This window comes from Ranitomeya variabilis, chromosome 4, assembly GCF_051348905.1.
Source record: "Ranitomeya variabilis isolate aRanVar5 chromosome 4, aRanVar5.hap1, whole genome shotgun sequence".
Taxonomy (NCBI): Eukaryota; Metazoa; Chordata; class Amphibia; order Anura; family Dendrobatidae; genus Ranitomeya; species Ranitomeya variabilis.
In genome coordinates this window covers 160,527,829-160,549,851 of record NC_135235.1, presented here as the reverse complement: position 1 = coordinate 160,549,851, position 22,023 = coordinate 160,527,829, and the positions used below count along the sequence as shown (strand labels likewise).

Below are 22,023 nucleotides of genomic sequence, written 5' to 3'. Positions count from 1 at the left end.
GGGTTAAAGGAGTTTTCCAGTCTAAAGCTATGTGACTGTAGACTTGAGAATTCTCACATTGTGCCCCCTGTGAGCTGTGAAGGTTCTCCTGTGCCCACACCGAGAGCAGCAGTCATGTAATCGCAAGTATGAGATATGCATATGAGCCACATTCTGTCTAGATGGCCATGGCATTACTCACTGCAAGGGTATTGAGCAAGGTCGGAAAAAGTTACTCCTGGTGCTGGAACTGCAGAATTCTAACAGCACACAGTAAGTGTGATGTGAAGATTTACAAGTCTGCAGTCACATAGAATGACTGCAGACTTGCAGCTTTAGATGAGTCAACCCTTTTAAGCTTCATTGGACATCTAAATACACATAGCATACAAAGACACAATAGTACATCTTCTGATGGGGTTAATGTTACTGAATTTGCCTGTAGAATCAACCCTCCTAATCTATCTACATGGGCATATAGGTCATAGAAAGTTGAATAAAATGATACCTTAGTGTATGGACTAATGTCTTAGGGTACTGTCACACAGTGGCACTTTTGTCGCTACGACGGTACGATCCGTGACGTTCCAGCGATATCCATACGATATCGCTGTGTCTGACATGCAGCAGCGATCAGGGACCCTGCTGAGAATCGTACATCGTAGCAGATCGTTTGGAACTTTCTTTCGTCGCTGGATCTCCCGCTGTCATCGTTGGATCGGTGTGTGTGACACCGATCCAACGATGCGTTCGCTTGTAACCAGGGTAAACATCGGGTTACTAAGCGCAGGGCCGCTCTTAGTAACCCGATGTTTACCCTGGTTACCATCGTAAAAGTAAAAAAAAAAAAACCGTACATACTCACATTCCGGTGTCCGTCAGGTCCCTTGCAGTCTGCTTCCCGCTCTGACTGAGTGCCGCCGTAAAGTGAAAGCAGATCACAGCAGTGACGTCACCGCTGTGCTCTGCTCTTACATTCCGGCCGGCAGTCAGTCAGAGCGGGAAGCAGACTGCAAGGGACCTGACGGACACCGGAATGTGAGTATGTACGTTTTTTTTTTTTTTTACTTTTACGATGGTAACCAGGGTAAACATCGGGTTACTAAGCACGGCCCTGCGCTTAGTTACCCGATGTTTACCCCGGTTACCCGGGGCCTTCGGCATCGTTGGTCGCTGGAGAGCTGTCTGTGTGACAGCTCTCCAGCGACCACACAACGACTTTCCAACGATCATGGCCAGGTCGTATCGCTGGTTGTGATCGTTGGAAAGTTGCAGAGTGTGACAGTACCCTTAGTCCAGAAAAATCTACATTTTTTACATTTTTCTTAATGAGTAAATGAGCTGGGAGATCTGTGTCTGGCCCAAAGATCCTAACTGCTCATTTACATATCAAGAAAAATGTAGACTTCCCTGGGGTAAGACATTTGATCGCAGATATCAAAGTATCGTTTTTTTCAGCTTGCCCATTTAGACAGCTTAGGAGGGCATATCCTGCTGATAAATTCTCTTTAAGTGTAAACTATACTAAAAACAAACTAGATTTATTATAAAATTGCAATTTTTCTTATTACATTTTTTTCTTATTTAAAACTTCAAATTCACTGCATAATCAAGTTTGTTTTTGCTACTAGTAGAGGGAGGTTAGAAGCTTACTGTGAACAGAATACAGTATATTTTGATCTCAATAATAAATCAGTGTGCAATCAGATTGTGTGTACCATTTTTTGGTGGCCATAGGCAATCTGAATGTTATTTTGTACATCTAATTTTACTGGGGAATTTTGAACTCTGTAAAAAAAAAATTGATAACCTGCTATAAAATATTAGCTTTACGTGTTTGATCCATGCTTAATAAAAATAACATGCAAATGTAATATTAAGTAGAGAATCTGTAGGTCAAATTTAAGTTATAAGTTCCTTATAAATCCTTATTTTTTCCATTGTTTTGCAGATGCAAAGAGGGCTACCATGGTGTACGATGCGATCAATTCCTTCCTAAAACTGATTCCGTACTATCTGATCCAAGTAAGTGCCTACTTTCCTATTTGTTTCTCTTATGCGGCAAGCAGTATGCTGTTACTTTAAGAAACAGTATTCACAATTTTCATATTCATTAACCATTTTAAGAAAACATATTCAATTTTAGTCTGTTTAACAAATACTATTAAGTTAATGTAATAAAAATGAAATGTTAACATTCAACCATTTTGCTGATTCATTTAATGCAGACTCATATATGATTGTAATAAGGCTACATATATATTGCTGTAAAAATGTTTTAATAAATCCTAGAACAAAACAATGCATAGAAACTCTAGAGTAAGTAGTGATGAACGTAAAAAATATAAGGTACATAGGTGACATTATTTTGATCCAAAGGGCATAAAAGATATCCCATTGCAAAAAGGTGTATGCAATCAGGATGGGCAAGAAAAACAACAATTACATCTATAGAATGGGAGGACTAGAACTAAGCAACAGTACATGTGAAAAAGACTTGAGTATACTAATAGATCACAGACTGCACATGAGTCAACAGTGTGATGCAGCAGCAAAAACTTAAGCACAATTCTGAGTTGCATTAACAGAAGCATACAGTCTAGTTTGCGTGAAGTAATTAACCCCCTCTACTCCTCCTCAGTCAAGCCACATCTGGAATACTGTGTCCAATTCTGGGCATCACATTTTAAAAAAGACATTGAAAAACTGGAGTTCATAGAAGAGCTATCAGGATGGTGAGCAGACTGCAAAGTATGTCCTATGAGGAACGGTTAAAGGATCTGGGAATGTTTAGCTTGCAAAAAAGCAGGCTAAGAGGAGACATAATAGCTGTCTACAAATATCTGAAGGGATGTCCCAGTGTAGAAGGATCATCCTTATTCTCATTTGCACATGTAAACACGAGAAGCAATGGAATTAAACTGAAAGGGAGATCATACAAATTAGATATTAGAAAAAACTTTGTGATAGTGAGGGAGATCAATGAGTGAAACAGACTGCCTTGAGAGGTGGTGAGTTCTCCTTCAATGGAAATCTTCAAACAGAGGCAGGACAGACATCTGTCTGAGATGGTTTAGTGAATCCTGCACTGAGCAGGGGGTTAGACACAATGACTCTGGAGGCTCCTACCAACTCTAACATTAATCGATTTTAATTTAGTAACTCACCAGCAGGTGTTCCAGTAGGCACCAAAATAGATGAGGCAGAGCTAGACCGGGGCCTGATTGTGTTTTCCTCTTCCCTATGGAAAGCTAAATATAGCAGTGTGAAATACTGGTGATAATCATTTAGAAACAACAATACTAATGTTTTAACTCAGGAAGAGTTCAGAAATCAATATTTTGTGGAATAACCATGATTTTTATTCACAGCTTTCATGCGTCCCACCAGTTTGCATGCTTCCCACCAGTCTTTCACATTGCTTTTGGGTGACCTTATGCCACTCCTGTTACAAAAATGTAAGCAGTTCTTCTTTGTTTGATGGCTTGTGACTATCCATCTTCCTCTTGATTACATTCCAGAGGTTTTCAATGGGGTTCAGGTCAGGAAATTGGGCTGCCCATGACAGGGCTTTGATGTGGTGGTCTCCTAATTTTTGCCAGAGCTGTATGTGATGTGAGATAAGGGTCTCAATATATTTTTAAACTTTTGAGCCTTAGAGAAGTTCTACATTATGTAATCTCAACATTAAAAAGATACAATATAGCTAAATTTGAGTTTATCTTGTGTTTTAGGGAATCTGTCACCATATTTTTGCTGTCCCAACTGAGAGCAACATAATGTAGGGTCAGAGACCCTAATTCCAACCATTTGTCACTTATTGAGCTACTTGCTATAATTATGATAAAATCAGTTTTCTCTTCTGAAGATCTAGAAGTTCTCTGAATATTGAGCTCAATATAACTCTGCCCACACCACTTTTTGGCATCTTTTTACCTATACAAATTGTACAAAGAAAGATGGCAATGAATTGTGGGGGCGGGGTTATACAGAGCTCATAAATATGTAGGACTACCTGGCAGCAGGTTTACTAGTCTATTGATAATCTCTTGCTGATAAAATTGTGATTTTATGAAAACTACTGCAAGCAGCCCAAGTAAGTGACACATTGTTGGAATCAGGTAGGATCTCTTTGATTATAGTAATAAATTACTACATATGATATATATAAAAAAAATCCCAACAGTAGGGATGTGTTTGTAAAGAGGACAATGAAATTCCAAGCCAAGCAAAGTTTTTTTTAATTTTCTATAAACCATTTTCAGACATTTTTAAAACTGATATTAATAAAAGTAAAAACAAACAAGCCGATAGTCACAGTATAGTGTCTTGTGCTACTACCAACCATATTGATTGAAGGCTATGAAGGCTCAGTATAGATTACTTCACTCCAGGAAACAGAAATATTTGTTGCATTACTGAATGGATGTTTGACACTCTCCAATATGTGCTCAGCTTTTAAGGTGTCGTGCTCATTTATTTTACAGCTGCAACATAAGATCTAGCGCTATCAGCCCCGCCATAAGTGCAATAACTACTTATATATAGTTAGCACAGTAGGACATAAAGTGTGAGATAGATGGGATAACACTGATTATAATAACACTAAAATCATTGACTCGTATTCTTCATAATAGAACTTAATATTATATCTTGAAAGTGAACATTTCATCTGTTAAGTATTTGATAGGAACTTGACTCTGCTTTCATATCCAAGGTGACAAAAGCATTCCCAAGAGGGATTAGGAGAGGAACCCGGAGTCACTGCAGATAAACAGTGATAATGGCAAAGGAGCAGAGGATGACACTGTCATTAGAAACCAAAGAATTGATAATAAATCTTCTGAGATCATAGGAGAATAAACAAACAAAACCTGGAATAAACCTTGGGAACCTGTCATGCAAAACAAATATCAATGCTTGCTATATCTCAGTTTTGAAAAGTAGAGTTCTCAATGGACGTTTGAAAAGAATGCACAACAGAAAAAGGCAATAGAAATATGCCATGAAAATATTGTGTTCTATGGAAAATATTATATTATGTTACTGTTACTGTGATCAGATAAGCAAGTTGAAGATTAAATGATCTCTAAATGGCTAAAGTTAAAGATGACACATTTACTTTGAATTTAGGCAAAAAAAATATACATACATTATCATGCTTTACATTTTAAAAATTTGCTGAAAGGAAAATGGGCCGATGCAAAAGTTTGGCACCCAGCATGGTTAGTGTCTAATAGCACACCCTTTTGAAATATTACAGCTTGTAAACGCTTTTTGTAGCCAACCAAGAATCTTCAGTTCTTGTTTGGGGATTTTTAGCCAATTCTTCCTTGGAAAATTCTTCCAGTTCTGTGAGATTCTTGGGTCATCTTGCATACACAGCTATTTTGAGATTTAGCCACAGATTTTCATTGATGCTCAGATCAGAGGACCATGAAGGTCATTGTAAAACCTTCAGCTTGCACCTTTTGAGGCAGTCTATTGTGGAATTTGACTTGTTTAGGATCATTATCCATTTGTAGAAGCCATCCTCTTTTTAACTTCAGCTTTTTTACAGATAGTGTTATGTTTACATCAAGAATTTGTTGAAATTTAATTGAATACATTCCCTCTACCTGTGAAATGTTCCCCGTGTCATTAGCTGCTACACAAGCACAAAGCATTATTGATCCATCCCAATACTTAATGGTTGGCAAGATGTTAATTTCCTAAAATTGTGTGCTCTTTTTTCTCCCTGCATACTTTTGATCATTGTATAATTAGCCTTGCTTCTCTAATGGCAGATGTGACAGAGTGACATTGAACATGAACATAGGATTCACTTGCTGCTTATCCATGTAATGAGTCATAGAATCATAGAATGGTAGAGTTGGAAGGGACCTCCTGGGTCATCTAGTCTAACTTCACTAAATCATCCCAGACAGATGTCAGTCCAGTCTCTGTTTGAAAACTTCCATGGAAGGAGACCTCACCACCTCTCGTGGCAGCCTGTTCCACTCTTTGATCACCCTGTCAAAAAGTTTTTTCTAATATCTAATCTGTGTCTCCTACCATTCAGTTTCATGCCATTGCTTCTAGTCTTTCCTTGTGCAAATGAGAATAAAGATGATTCTTATACAATGTGACAGCCCTTGAGATATTTGCAGACAGCTATTAAGTCTTCTTTTTTGCAAGTTAAACATTCCTACATCCTGTAACCGTTCCTCATAGGACATGGTTTGCAGACCGATCACCATTCTGGTCGCTCTTCTCTGAACTTGTTCCAGTTTGTTGATGTCATTCTTAAAATGTGGTGCCCAAAACTGGACACAGTATTCCAGATGAGGTCAGACCATAGAGGAGTAGAGGCCAATAATGACTTTGTGTGATCTAGACTGTATGCTTCTGTTAATACATCCCAGAATTGTATTTGCCTTTTTTGCTGCTGCATCACACTGTTGACTCATGTTCAGTTTATGATCTATTAGTATACCCAAGTCTTTTTCACATGTGCTGTTGATTAGCCCTACTACTCCCATTCTGTAAATGCTTTTTCATTTTTATTGCCCAGATGTAGTACTTTGCATTTTTCCTTGTTAAAAAAACATCCTGTTAGTTGCTGCCCTCTGCTCCAGTTTATACCTTTTTGAATCCTCTCTCTCTTCTCTAGTATTAGCTATCCCTCATAGCTTTGTGTCATCAGCAAATTTAATCAGTGTAGCCTCAATTCCTTCATATAAATGAATAAAGATGTTAATGATAAAGATGTTGAACAATACAGGGCCCAGGATAGAAACCTATGGTACCCCACTTGAGACATTCTTCCAACTGGATGTGCAGCCATTTACGACCACTCTTTGGGTCCGATCACAAAGCCAGTTATGAATCCTCCTAACAATTGCCTTGTCCATTCCATACTTAGTCATTTTTTCAATAAGGATGGTGTGAGATACTGTTAGGGGTCGAGTTCCCACCTCTGCACAGGGGGAATCTCAAGCCATCTCCTCTGTGGTCTCCCATTCCTCTCCAGCCACAGTGGAGCCTGGTCAGCGGAGACTTCGGTCCCAGCTTCTGGCTCAGCCTGATATTGTGCTGATGGCTTCTGCTGTTTTCCCAGGCTCAGCCTTAGAAGCCAGTACTGGTCAGTGGCGAGCAGACGTCTCTGGGACTAAGTATTGTTTTTTTTCCTTCTGAGCAAGATAAGACCTCTCATTGGAGATCAGGGGTCACATGCTCTGGTACTTCTGCAGCTCCCATTGGTCCTCTAGGAAGGCCCTGAAGTTGATTTGGTATTGTAGCAGCTTCCATTGGTCCTCTAGGAAGGTCCTGAAGCTGCTGCAGCTATAAAAGGTTTGCATGGCCGCACGGCCATGCGCAGGGCCGGACTGGGACTAAAATTCGGCCCTGGCATTTGAAGTTACACAGGCCCACTTGTCACATGGTGACTGTATAATATCTTTGCACACTTGTAGGTTACAAGAAGTGAAGGGAGTGTAACACGACTATTTAACATATAATTACAGCTGTATCCAGTATTACAGCTCAGTCCTATTTATGGCTTTTAGTTGTATTACCAAGAAAAGCCGATACTTTACCTACATAACTGGATCTCGTAGACAATGAAGGGATTGATACAACCAAAGTAAACCTCATTCTGATGCTGCATAAACTTTGCCTACAGCCACTTTTGGTTCTGCTGCGCAGCACGAGACCCGATGACTCTGAAGAACGGTGACAGCAGTAACGTCACTGCTCTTCAGATATTCCGGGTCTTGCGCTGAGCTCGGCGACGGTGAAGAGCGGTATTGTTACTACCGTCACCGCTCTTCAGAGTCGCTGGATCTCACCAGTTCTGGGCTAGTAGTGGGGGTGTCTGATAGACACCTCTTCATTACTTACACCAGAGTTTGATAGCAGCTGACATCAACCATAAAAACCATTACACATACCAGAATTAAATGCTCTGGCGGCTGGGAAAAGCAGTAGAGTTAGCGCTATTCCCAGGCGCCGGGTGCTAGCTACAACTGTCATCATCATTGCCTGGTCTTCCTGCGAAGCATTTCTGCTGTATTTACATGCGCTGATCTCAGGCCACTAAATGAGTGTGATCGACAATACTGAAGTCACTCGCTTGTTTCCCGGCCTCTATACACCAACTGAGAAAGAATGAAGGGAACAGAACAATCACAATGAGATCAATCTGTCCCCATACAGTATCATGTTATCAGCAGAACATCTACAGTTTATACCAGCGATGTGCTGCTGACAACACGGATTTCTGTTCGCACATAAACAATCCAATCACTCGATGAATAGGCAGCATTTTGCTTGTTTAGTATAATACACCCCATAGTCCTCCATATATTATCCATATATATTATAATGTGCACCTCAGTCCTCCATATAGTTTAATACACTCATCAGTCCTCCATATAGTAGAATACACTCCTCCATATAGTATAATACACTCCTCATAGTCCTTCATATAGTATAATACACTCCTCAGTCCTCCATATAGTGTAATACACTCCTCAGTCCTCCATATAGTATAATACACTCCTCATAGTCCTCAAAATAGTATAATACATTCCTCATAGTGCTCCATATAGTATAATGCCCCGCCATTGTCATCTATGTAGTACAATTCACTTCCCATAGTATAATGCACCCCATAGTTCTTCATATAGTATAATGTATTCCCCATAGTCCTCGATACAGTATTGACAGCACAGCCACCATAGAATGTAATGCAGCCAGCCCCCATAAAATGTAATACAACACAGCACCCATAGAATGTAATACAACACAGCCCCCATAGAATGTAATGCAGCACAGCTTCCATAGAATGTAATGCAGCACAGCCCCCATAGAATGTAATACAGCACAACGCCCATAGAATATAACACAGCACAGCCCCCATAGAATGTAATGCAGCCAGCCCCCATAGAATGTAATGCAGCCAGCCCCCATAGAATGTAATGCAGCCAGCACCCCATAGAATGTAATGCAGCCAGCCCCCATAGAATATAATGCAGCCAGCCCCAATGGAATGTAATAAATCCCCCATTGAATGTAATACAGCACAGCCCCCATAGAATGTAATACAGCCCCCCCAATAGCCCCACAATCCAGTTATCACTCATTGATATATTTAAAAAAAAAACACTCTCGTTGTGCCCCGGGTGGCTCCCAGCTCCGGTCTCAGCAGCTGCAGTCTGCCCGCCTGACACACAGCAGATACGCGATGATATGACATCATTGCGCACCAGCAGTGTCAGAGGCAAAGCGAGGAATGATGGGAGAAGGAGCGACAGCAGACACTCTCTCCTCCATCATTGCATTCAACTGTAACTGCATCATACACGCCGGTATAGTTGAATGCAGCAGTGCTGGTGGGGGGGCGAGTCGACGCTGGCGAGTGGTCCACTACTGCCACCGGCCCTTTTGGCATTTGCCAGAAGTGCCCAATGGCCAGTCCGGCCCTGGCCATGCGCTAGTATCACTTCATGTTATGAGCTTGCTAATTGTGGTCACACCTGTATGAATGTATTCAGGGACCCGGCTGAAATAAGCCCCTAGAATACCAGCACCTCTGGTGAGGAGTTTGTATGAATGTATTCAGGGACCCAGCTGAAATAAGCTCCTAGAATACCGGCACCTCAGGTGAGGAGTTTTTGTGTGCTTTTCTGTGTGCGTGACCATTGACTGCCATCAGCTGAGCAGTTAGCTGTGTTCCCCTGTAACACTAACAGGGCACAGCGCGTTCTTTTCTGTGTGACTCAGTGAAGTAACTGAGTTCACTTATACCACCATATAGTGCCGTCATTTTCTAGCAGCAGGTTGGCTCCTGCACGGTGGACCCCAGGCTGTGAACGCACCAATGCACAGCTATCCACAGAAGGTCGCGGGAGCGCTGCTTTTCCAGGCAGGCATTTAAGGTGCATCTCATGTGTCATATTCCCTACACAAACGCTGCTTTCCACTTACCTAGCATACGGACTAAATACGTTGATTTGAGACCCCTTCTGGGTATATTCATATACCACACATCACTCTACCAAAGTGATATATGATTAAGGACCCGGAGGGTCCAAAACGTCATTTAGTTGTAACGCTTTATATTTATATTCTGTACAGTGATGCTATACTATTGTTGTACACAATAAATTGTCTATTTGTTGCATGATATTCCACTTGTGAGTGCGGTATAATTCTAAAACTACTAACGCACCAATTATAACATCCATATTAGCTTGGTGTGTTCCGCCAGTCCTCACAGATACTTTGTCAAATGCTTTTGCTGAAGTCAAGATATACTATATCTACAGCATTTCCCTGATCCACCCAGTCAGTGATTCTGTCATAGAATTAAGTTAGTCTGACATGACTTATTAGTTACAAACCCATTCTAATCACTTCATTCTTATCCAGGTACTTAATGAAAGTACTAGATTGATCTTTATCACAAGAATTAACTTTGCAGCATATAAAACACCCTCCAGAAGTCCTCTCTTCTAGCACTTTTGCAGCATCCACGTGACAGGAATGCATTCCTCCTCCACTTCCAGTATTCCAATATTCTGTGCAGATAATGTAAAAAGAAAAGAACAAATATAGTGTTGTCCGGCTGATTATTATATACTCAAGAAAACATTTTCTCATACTCACAGGAAAAAGGTGGTAATATTGCATTGCAAAACAATAAGAATATAGACAGGCAGCATGCCAATCTTAGTCTAACCATGGGTTTCATTTTATGGATTCTTCCTGGGATTGCCCAAGTTAATTTCTTCATTATATTCATAAGACATCATGACAAGTCAAAATAATAGACATATAATTCAAGAATACAAGCTAAGAAAGCATTTTCTTAAGATTTGAAACTGTATGTACCAATTTAAAAATTAAAGTACTTGAGTTGGGCTGGGGCCAAATTGGTGGCTTCCAGGACAATTTCTCTCACAACAACTGACATTTCATGCCACTTAGAGGACTTTAAGTGTCGTGAAAGTGTAGCAATCAAAGATGATTTTGCCTAATTAATTATGCTGCATAGAACTTAACTGAATAACTTTTGAGGCCTCGAAATAGGACATCTGCTTGAAATCACTTGTGAAAGCTTAGACATGCTGTTGCTGTTGTTTGTGAGGTAGATTGTGAACAGATGACCTTTCATTGAAATTATCTATAATAAAGAAAGCAAATAGTATTCATCAACAATTCTTTTATGTTACCTTATAAGATGAGGAGGCAAGTTTTCGACAAGTCATTCTCTTGAATAAAGACAGTACCGTTAGATATAGAATTTTGTAATTTACCTAGTAATAACTAATGTTCATCTTCTAGGTCTAGTCAGTTTCTACTTGTAGTGATGATTTGAAAAAAAAGAAAAATAGAAATGTCAATTTTCATGTACTTTATTCCATAGAAGCTATCTTATCTGTCCTTATGAGATGATATACTTGAAAGATACATTTATGAAGAGCAAACTCACTCCAGATAACTAAGCTTTTTTATTAGAGATGAACATGCTGATTATATGACCTCCAGCATCTGTTCACTTCACACCAAGAAACAAGTTTATTTCTAAAGGTTGATGTGTCTCTGTTGGTTGCCAACAAAATATCCACATGCTCATACAACTAATATTTAACAAGAATTTTGTATGTTATTTTAAAGGAGGAGAAAATACATGTTGCCTTCCAGTCACTACAAGTATAAAGTGCTTGCTTTCTTTACTATACACAAGAGAGCTCCTATTGAATGTTTCATTGTGTGGACTAGTTTACTAGTGTCAGACTGATCTACTACATCTAAAAAACAAAAGATATTTCATACACCAGTCTTATATCTATAGCTCATTGAAGGTAAGAGAACCCAATTTATTAAAAGAATCACAGTTCTTAGTAAATTTATCGCACCTTTAGTTTATCCATATGTCAGAAAATTAAATCTGAGGTAGCCATTAGCTGATGTAGATTTTAGCTACAATGTATGTGGCCACGATGTTACAACTCACCGTGACCTTTGAGTCCTGGTGCCTTCACTCTAAGACAGAACTTCTGGTCCTGACCGGATGGACCTCAGAGTTCACTATGCATAATGTCATGTTGTGCTGTGACCTCTGAAGCTTGGTTGTAGCCCAAAGTCTTATTTTTAGATGAAGACACCTGCATGAGACTGTGGAAAGAGGCCATAAGGAATTAATGTGGAAAGAAAGGTGTGAGGTGAGGTATCATGTTCTCTTTTTAACTTTTTGCTGGCCCTCTACAGTTCTTTAATATGGTGTCTGCAGCTGCAGTTTGTTGAGTTGAATTAGAGCAAATTAAATTAAATTTGTAAAAAATGTGAATAAAATTTTAAATAACTATAATAAATTCTCAGTTTTCTAGAAGGTACCAAAGATTTATATTATAGCTCTTCATACTTAAATGTATGCTGGAAATGACCACTTGCTTTGGTTCCACTCTCAAAAGAATCACAGAAAGAACATCTGTAACTGAAACACTTGCTTTACTTGGAATTTGTGTAAACTTAGTATTGCATTAAAAGAGAACAGTTGTTGTACTCTGGTGCGGAAAACACAAAATATATTGTCTTGAAAATAATCCACGTATTCTTTATGTATTGCAACTATGCAAACCTTCCCTTGCAATTATGTGTCATTCAAAATGTACATTGCCTACTTTTTTAAGTCCTTGCCTGCAACTATTGGCTTATATAAAGGGCATCATTAGGCTATCTATTCAGTAACACACATAAAACAGAGGACGCCCGATATCAATAATAAAACTCAGTTTGATTTTTTGTTACAGATAATAGGTTGTCTAGGATCAGAAACTCATAGCTGCTTGCTTTCAAAAACAGCTTCTCTCATGTCCACTGTATGTTTTTGGTGTTGTAGTTCATATCTATTCATGTCATTGAAGCTAGACATGTAATAAATGGAAACAGTACAACCATTGCGTATCATGAGGCGGATGCACAAACTGAGCAGCACCCGGCACTCATTTAGTGTCTATTGATGTGTCTGTGCTGCATAATTTGCATAAATGAATGTTCTTGACACTCTGGGTATTAATTTTCATTTTACTACATCTGTGTGCTAATAAGAGGCAAAATCCACGTGTGGCACTATTTCAGACAAAAAAAATCTCACATATTTTCCTTACCATAGACAACCCCGTTGACATAAAATAGTAAAGCATCTGCCACTTTTCATCAGCATAATTACAGGGAAAACTTTTCTAGAAAACATTAAGTCAATCCATCATCATCGCCTTGCTGGTCAATTATTAATGAATGACAGTTTGGATGTCTGTCTTTAATTATTTAAATAAAAGCAGACTGGAAAGACACACAGCTCAAATAGGGTCTTAGCTGGGTAAAATGCCAAAATGAATTGATACTGGTGCTCACCTGGTCTGGTTCTGTGCACACAACCACTGTTAACGCTTAGGCTGCTGCAGGTCAACAAGAGGATCAAAGTGCAGGTAATGAAGAAGCGAATGGGTTAAATGTGTACTGCCATTTAACCTAACCCATTTGCTTCTTAATTACCTGCACTATAATTATTTTGATGAATATATATTTTCCTAAAAAAGAGCATACCTAAAGATCAGCAAGTGTCATCATTTCACAAAGTAAAGCACAGTACTTGCACTTGCTCTACTATATTTTTGCCTTTGTCACTGCAGCCTAGTTTTTGTGAATTTAGTAGGTCATCATAAGATGCCAAAGATTGAATTGGTAAAAATGATCCATAATTGTGTTTACATTAGCAATGACAGACCCCAAAGACTTAGCACTGACTGCATGCAGAGTCAGGAAACCTTTGATTGCTGATAAACATGACTCCATTCTGTTTTCTCTTTAACATGATCAATGTAGCTTCTATTTAAAAATTGCGAAGTGCTTAGCTCCCACTGGGAATTTTGTACTGCTCTGGTAAAGTTACTTGTCATTTGCTCCCTGTAGATGGAATACTATGGAAAGTAAAATGAATTGGGTGAACCTTTAAGTTTGTGTCTTATTTTACCATCATAGAGAGTGCCTGAGTGTATTTATTTAACATTTAGCATTAACTTTCAAGCTTTTAGCCAAAAAACTCACTGAAGAATAGTTGTACTTTTGGGTACAGATCTGGTGTCCTTTTATATTGTTTTATTTTTACAGTTGTTGTTTGTTCATGAGTTTTATAATGCATTTAGTGACCTGGATATAACAAAAAGCTGTTCTTGGGAGTTATTGACTTCCAGCCAAGGTATTTGATGGCCTCTACGGAGAAGTTAAGAACCTCATTTTGAATTACAACTAGCAGAGAGTGGAAAGCTAGGAAACTGCTAAGAATGCTACTCTACCACCTTGTGAGTCTGCTATAAAAAATTAAAATCAAGTTGCCTGGATAATAGAAATTGTCATCAGGGATACATTTTATTTTGCTAGAAATAATTTCTCCTGCTTTTAGTTACAATGCAGATAAGCTTTCATTTTTTAACAATTTGTGATTTGATTTGTGCAAATCACCAAAAAATGTTAGCTGTTACTTCACACATTGCAAGAGATTGCTTAAGCCATGTCATATGTCAGTCAGTAGCCACATGGGCTTCACCACAATGCCTTGCAGCTATTATCTCACATGGTCTAGTAGAATTAGTCAGGGGAGGAGACTATAACAGATATGTACAGTTGAAAGCATAAGTTTACACACACTATATAAAAAGACACATATGCATGTTTTTCTCATTATCTGACATGGAATGAGAATAAACCTTTCCCCTTTTAAGTCAATTAGGATTACCATAATTATTAATATTTGCCAAATGCCTGAATTATGAGAGAAAAATGTTTTAATGCATTTTTATTACTTCAAAGTCAAAATTTTACATCCAGTAAGATTACTATGCATTTAAATAATTTTGGACTGTCCATATGACGATGACATGTGTTTGGAAGCTTCTGATATTTTTTTTACAACATCTGAGTTAATTAGAGACACACTTGTGGATTTATTTTAATGCGCACCTGAAGCACACTTCTTCTTTGCGTAGCATCATAGGAAAGTCTAAAGAAATCAGCTAAGATATCAGGAAGAGAATCGTGGACTTGCACAAGTCTGGCTCATCTTTGAGTACAATGTCAAGATACCTGAAGGTGTCTCCTTCATCTGTACAAACAATTATTTGAAGTACAAACAAGATGGTAATATCCATCCATCATACCGCTCAGGAAGGAGAAGGGTTCTGTGTCCCAGAGATGAAGATGCTTTGGTCCAACATGTGCATATCAACTAAAGGAAAAAAGCAAAAGACCTTGTGAAAATTATGACAGAAGCTGGTAAAATTGTATCAATATCCACAGTGAAGTGAGTACACTATAAACCTGGGTTGAAAGGCAATTTTGTCAGGAAGAAGCCATTTAAACAAAGAAACATAAAAAAGACTAATGTTTGCAAATGTACACAGGAACAAATACCTTAATGTTTTGTGACATGTCCTGTTTTCTGATGAAACTAAAAATTAACTTTTTGGGCATAATGACATCATTACATTTGGAGGACAAAAGGAGAAGATTGGAAGACTAAGAACATCCTCCCAACAATGAAATACGGGGGCGGCAGCATCATGTTGTGGGTAAAGATGAGAGAATATTTCAATGTTTGGTACAGATTGCAATTGCTGAATTTGCAATCTTCGCCAATTTATTCGTCAAATATTTGCCGAACATAGTCGAACGCCTTTTAAGTCAATGGGAGGCAAAAACAAATGCATACACAACACCTTCAAACCAACTCAAAAGCTGCCAAAAAACATCAAATGAGGGGCAGACACAAGGAAAGTGGCCTCAATTCATCCACAGTACAAATTTTAGAATGGCATGGCAGCACTCAGCCATGCATGAGGTATAAGAGTCTGGGCCAGCATTTACTGCTTTGAATTGACCGTCAAATTAAGACGAGGTGGGTAAGAGATCGATGTAGGCATGGGCTGCTTTGCAATTCTCCATAGGCAGATGATGAGAAACTTATGTCACCTACTGTAGACATTCGAAGAGGTCACTCACTCCTAGTTGAGAAGCCATTGTTTCTTTGTTTTAAAATAAACACACATGTACTTGCTCAATAAGAAAATGTTAATTTTTGGAAAGCTCTTAAAAAAACTATAGTATTTTTATTTAGCAAAGAAGAAAGCTCTTCATACTTCAAAAATTGGTCATTTTTGCACCACCCCTTCTCAAAAAAACAAGGTTTCTTCTGTTTGTTACACTTGTGTATATACAATAGTAAGGGAGGCATCTGTCTCCAAAAGGGTTAATTTCTGGACCATTTATAATTTAAGATGCTAATGGATTATTTTACTACAGTTAGTTGTGAAATAGGCTGTTTGTTAATGCTGGTTACTATTTTCTTTTCTGTACAGATATGTTGAGGTCATTTTGTCATTTTTAACCCCTTTCTGCCAGCTGATGGAATAGTACGTCAGCTGGCAGTATCCCCTGCTTTGAGGTGGGCTCCGGCGGTGAGCCCACCTCAAAGACGAGACATGTCAGCTGTTTTCAACAGCTGACGTGTGTGCAATGGGCACAAGTGGAATTTCGATCCGACCACACCCATTAACTAATTAAATGCTGCTGTCAAGCAAAAAAGCCAAACAAAAAACAAGTGTAGGATTGCACTTTTTTTTGCAATTTCATCGCACGTGGAATTTTTTTCCCATTTTCTGTTACACGACATGGTAAAACCAATGATACTGTTCAAAAGTATAACTCGTCCTGCAAAAAATAAGCCCCCATATGGCAATATTGATAGAACAATAAAAAAGTTATGGCTCTGGAAAGAATGGGAGTGAAAAATGAAAACGAAAAAAACAAAAAAAGCTCCGGGGTTGAAGGGGTTAAGTTTGTATGTGCGCATCAAAGATATTGAAAAGGGTTTAATAGAGTCCTAGCAGACTTATGAGGGTTACAGTTTTCTGGTCATTTATAGGATTAGAAGTACCATATATACTCGAGTATAAGCTGAGATTTTCAGTCCAGTTTTGGGGGCTGAAAGTGCCCCTCTCGGCTTATACTCGAGTCGTTGTCCCAGGGGTCCACGGGGGAGGAGGAGTGGCAGCTGTCAAATCATACTTACCTGCTCCCGGCGCATCTCTGCATCTCTGATGGTCTCTGGCACTGGCAGCTCTGTGTTCAGCGGTCACGTGGTACCGCTCATTAAAGTAATGAATATGGATGCATATTCATTACTTTAATGAGTGGTACGATGTGACCGCTGAACACTGGAACAAGATGCGGGCACCGGAGACCAACTGTCACTGAGAAGCAGGGACCACGCCGGGAGCAGGTCAGTATGACAGGGGAGGGTGAGCATTGCACGATATTCACCTCTCCGTTCCACCTCTGGGCGCCGCCCCGTCTTCTGCATCCTCTGGCTGTGACTGTTCAGGTCAGAGGGCTTGATGACATGCTTAGTATCCGCCCTCTGCCTGAACAGTCACAGCCAGAGGATGCAGAAGATGGAGGATGGAGCGGCGCTCGGTGGTGGAACGGGGAGCGGTTAATATCGCAAGTGCCAGGGGCCTTAGCGACAAGAGGTGAGTAGGTTTTTTGTTTTTTTTTATTGCAGCAACAGCATATGGGGCATAATCTATGGAGCATCTTATGGGGCCATCAACCTTTGTGCAGCATTATATGGAACACGTTTCTATGAAGCATCTTCTGGGGCCATTATTAATCTTTATGCAGCATTATATGGGGCAAATGTTTCTATGGATCATCTTATGGGGCCATTATTAACCTTTATGCAGCACTGTATGGGGCAAATGTTTCTATGGAGCATCTTATGGGGCCATCAACCTTTGTGCAGCATTGTATGGGGCAAATGTTTCTATGGAGCATATTATTGGGCCATAATCAACCTTTCTGCAACATTATATGGGACAAATGTTTCTATAGAGCATCTTATGGGGCCATTATTAACCTTTGTGCAGCATTGTATGAGGCATATTTTAATATGGAGCATCTTATGGGGCCCATCATGAACTTTATGGAGCATTATATGGGGCTCCTGATTCAATATGGATATTCAAAAACATTTAACCTATTGATGTCTCAATTAATTTTACTTTTATTTGTATCTATTTTTATTTTTGAAATTTATCAGTAGCTCCTGCATTTCCTACCCTAGGCTTATACTTGAGTCATTAAGTTTTCCCAGTTTGTGGCAAAATTAAGGGTCTCGGCTTATACTCGGGTGGGCTTACTCGAGTATATACGGTATTTGTAATTCACAGCAAATCAAATTTGGGAAACAATTATCAAAGCTGTAACATTTGAATTTAAAAAGATACTGTGTAGAAACAAAAAAATAATTATTATAAATCAATTAAGAGGTCTCCTCTCTGTTTGATAACAAGTGCAGGTAAAGTCATCATCTGCGGGCTGCAGAACTAAACTGTTAGCAATATCTTGGCTGGTTATCAAAAATTGATGGGTCCCCACACAGTTTTTTTAATATTATTTAAATAAATAATAAAAAAAAAACAGCTTAGGGTTGCCACCAATTTTTATAGCAAGTAAAGATAAGAAGACATCTGGGGGCTGGGATTCTCATGCTGGGAAGGTTCATGAATATTTGACCCTCTCTAAATTAGCATCTGACTGCCACCTCAGAAAAGGCGCATCCATTTGCCCAGCTCTTACCACTTACCTTAGTGCGTTGGCAAGTGGGATAATATTTTGGGGTTGATGTCAGCTTTGTAATATCATCTGACCTCATGCCCAGAGGTTAGTAATGAAAATATGTCAGACACTTTCATTAATAACCCCATAGTGAAAATGAATAAAGACGCACAGAGAAAAGTCCTTTAGCTAAACAAAATACTCACCTACAAATTCCCTCTATTTTCCATTTATTAACATAAAACTGAAAAATCAAAGTAATCCTCACATGTCTGCTATTAATCCATAATGATGATGTCATACGACAAACACCAACTTTGCTACATCTGGTTTCGTGTGAGCTTTTTCAAGATGCGGTTGACCACAAAACATACATCGGTGGCGGAGTGGCGTGTGTTGCTGCCTGATTGCCAGCATGGGTAAGCATTTTTGGGAGAGGGGATAGTACTTGTGTTATGGAAATATTAGGGTTGGATAAATATATCCCTGTGCGTGCTGTGGCCGCTCCCAATTAGACTGAGTATTTTGAGCGCTCAAAGGAATGAGACTGCAACACCATTGTGTCAGAACAACATTCCATCAATACTCAATCTTTATTGTACATACATAGTTTTATATTTTCACATAGAAAGGAGTGGTTAGGGGTTGTCAGGGGTGGTTAGTTAATTACCATATTGTCTAGCTCGTCTGTCATTGGTTATCTAAACATATATGGAATATGGTGATTAATGCTCATATGACTGCTGATTAAGCTGAGACATTCGATCAGCAGTCATCAAACATCTGACATTCTTCTGCTTTTAAGGATGGAAAACCCCATACGATCTGTCTGGTTTATATTAGTTCATGTCAGCCATTTTATGATCTGTCTAGGTTATATTAGTTTGTGTCAGCCATTTTAAACCATTGATTATAATGTATATATTAGCTGTGAGCATATAAGTATATATTTGATTATAGAGGAGTATACATGCAAGTGAGATCTACATGATATATATATTTCTATCACAAGCCCCCCTTAGATATCACTTGCCCTAATCCTAGCCTCCTGTCCCAAAGCGCTGCAACTCTTTTGTGCTGTTGGCGAACTGACACAAGCCTAACGCCTGTGCCCCACTCCATACAGACTTTTCGCAAATGGGCGGTCAGGAGATCTGTCCCTAACGGGGGTTCGTTGCAATCAGTCTCTTAGTCAATAGCAGGTGTAGTGAGCGATGTGCAGTCTTTATCAGGTAGGTCATCTGTTCGGTCAGGCAGGGCATCCACGACATCATTCTGGCTTGGGTGTCATCTTCTGGTAGGGGAGCTTTCTTGCCATGCGATGAGTGGATCCAAGCGAGTCTTCCCTCCAGTTTCACAGAGTTTGGTGTCATCAGCAGCACTTGAGCAGGACCATCAAATCTGGGATCGAGTGGTGTTCTCCTTACAAGCTTTTTCACCAACACCCAGTCTCCTGGCTTCTAGGAGTGCATACCGGACACTGAATCTGGATCTGGCAATGAAGAAAAAAACTCGAGAATGGATGTTAGCAAGTTTCTTGGTGAGTTCAATTACATAAGCAGACAAAGTATCATATTGCATAATCAGCTGCTAAGGGAAAGGATACCCCTAACCTGGGACTAGACACAAACAAAATTTCATATGGTGACAGCTTTCCTGGGCCTCTGGGAGTGTGCCTAACACTGAGTAGTGTGATTGGGAGTGTGTAGGCCTAAGTCTGACCCTACTGCTGACTAGATCTCTCGTGTGAGATTTGCTGTGAATGCAGGTCCCTGGTCACTCTCTATCACTTCTGGGACCCCATAGCTGCATATCTCGTCTCTGAGAGTAGCTTCTTTGCAGTAGTCTTTGCTGACTGGTTCCTCACTGGGAAAGCTTCTGGCCATCCTGAGAACACGTCCACGACCACAAGGGCATATTCGAATCCTCCACTTGGCGGCATCTGGATGTGGTCTATCTGGATCCTCTGGAAGGGGTACAGTGGTCTGGCAAGTTGATGAGTGGGAACTTTCTTGATTCTTCCAGGGTTGCATTTGCCACAGGTCAGACAGCTGTTTATGAACTTGGCTGTTAGGGTGGAGATTTCTGGAGTGAACCAGTAAGCACCAATCGGATCATTCATCTGTGTCTTTAATCTGTGTGTGGGCCCATGTGCCCACTGGACCACCATAGGGTACATGCTTCGGGGTAAACAGGGTTTGTAGTCCATTGAGTATACCCTTCCTTCTTCATGTGTTGCTCACTTCTGCATCCAGCATTCCTTCTTGTCCTTTGGGGCTTGCTCTTGCAACTTTTTTGAGCAGATCACAGGACGTCATCTTGTCAGGTTTCCTGTCTTCAGCCGTCCTGTAGTAGCCGTCCGGCTCTACGACCTCTTCCACTTGTCCATATTGTCTTCCCTTGACTGTTTCTTTGGCTGCCATATCCGCCATGTTGTTGCTTCGTGCCCCTACTGTGTTTAGTTTTCCATGCGCTTTGACTTTTAGCATTGTCACCACTTTTGGAAGTTGAAGTGTGTTCAGCAGGTCCTTAATGGCTCCATTGATGCTTCACGGTTGTTCCGCTTGCTGTGAGGAAGTCCCTTGCAGCCCAGATGGGTCCGAAGTCGTGTGCTATGCCATGCAAGTACCTTGAATCGGTAAACATTTTCTCAGTCTTGTCTTCTGCCATCTGGTAGGCCTTCATCAGCGCTATCAGTTCTGCTTCCTGGGCTGACAGACTGGGCGGCAGACTTCTGGACCACAGGATCTCTTGATTGCTGGTCGCTGCACCTCCCGTGTGGAATCTTCCTTCATCATCTGCAAATCTGGAGCCATCCACATAGAGGATCAACTCTGGGTTGGTCAGTGGCTCTTCTGCCACCTTGGGTAGTCCTGCTGTTTCCTGTTGCATGATGCTGAAGCAATCATGGTCATCCGTCCGGAGCAAATTCAGATCCCTGCAGAAGGTATCATGCAGATTTTGATCAGACTTTTTATCTGAGGATCCGTATCTGTATCCCCCCTTGGGAGTGGGAGTAGAGTGGGCGGATTGAGGACTGTGCATCTGGAGATGGTGACATTGTTGGGCAGGAGTAGAGAGCACTGGAGGCGAAGATGCCTGGCGGTGGAGAGATGTTTTGGCTGGGTTTGGTTGAGGATTGCTGAGATGTCATGCAGAGCCAGGATTTCCCATGGTTTTTCCACTGATGTCAGTAGTCCTGTCCAGGAGGGCGTGTGCTGCAACTGCTGCTCTCATGCGGGAGGAAGAGGCTTCCCTTGCAACTGGATCCAGGCAAGCTGAAAAGTAGTCCGAAAGTCTCTGCTTTCCCCCCTGAAGCTGTGTCAGGACTCCAGTAGCAAGGCCTTCTCTTCTCATCAAGTAGAGATGGAATGGCTTCTTGTA

General features: G+C 40.2%; 1 protein-coding gene across 1 annotated transcript in view; it reads left to right on the top strand.

The window, feature by feature from the left end:
* The window catches only part of NRG3 (neuregulin 3), a 1,406,690-nt gene that overhangs the window by 909,272 nt on the left and 475,395 nt on the right, over nt 1-22,023 (top strand). Inside the window, exon 3 of the mRNA XM_077259354.1 lies at nt 1,931-2,004. Coding sequence (XP_077115469.1) covers nt 1,931-2,004 — 74 coding nt within the window. The remainder of the gene's footprint in view (nt 1-1,930; nt 2,005-22,023) is intronic.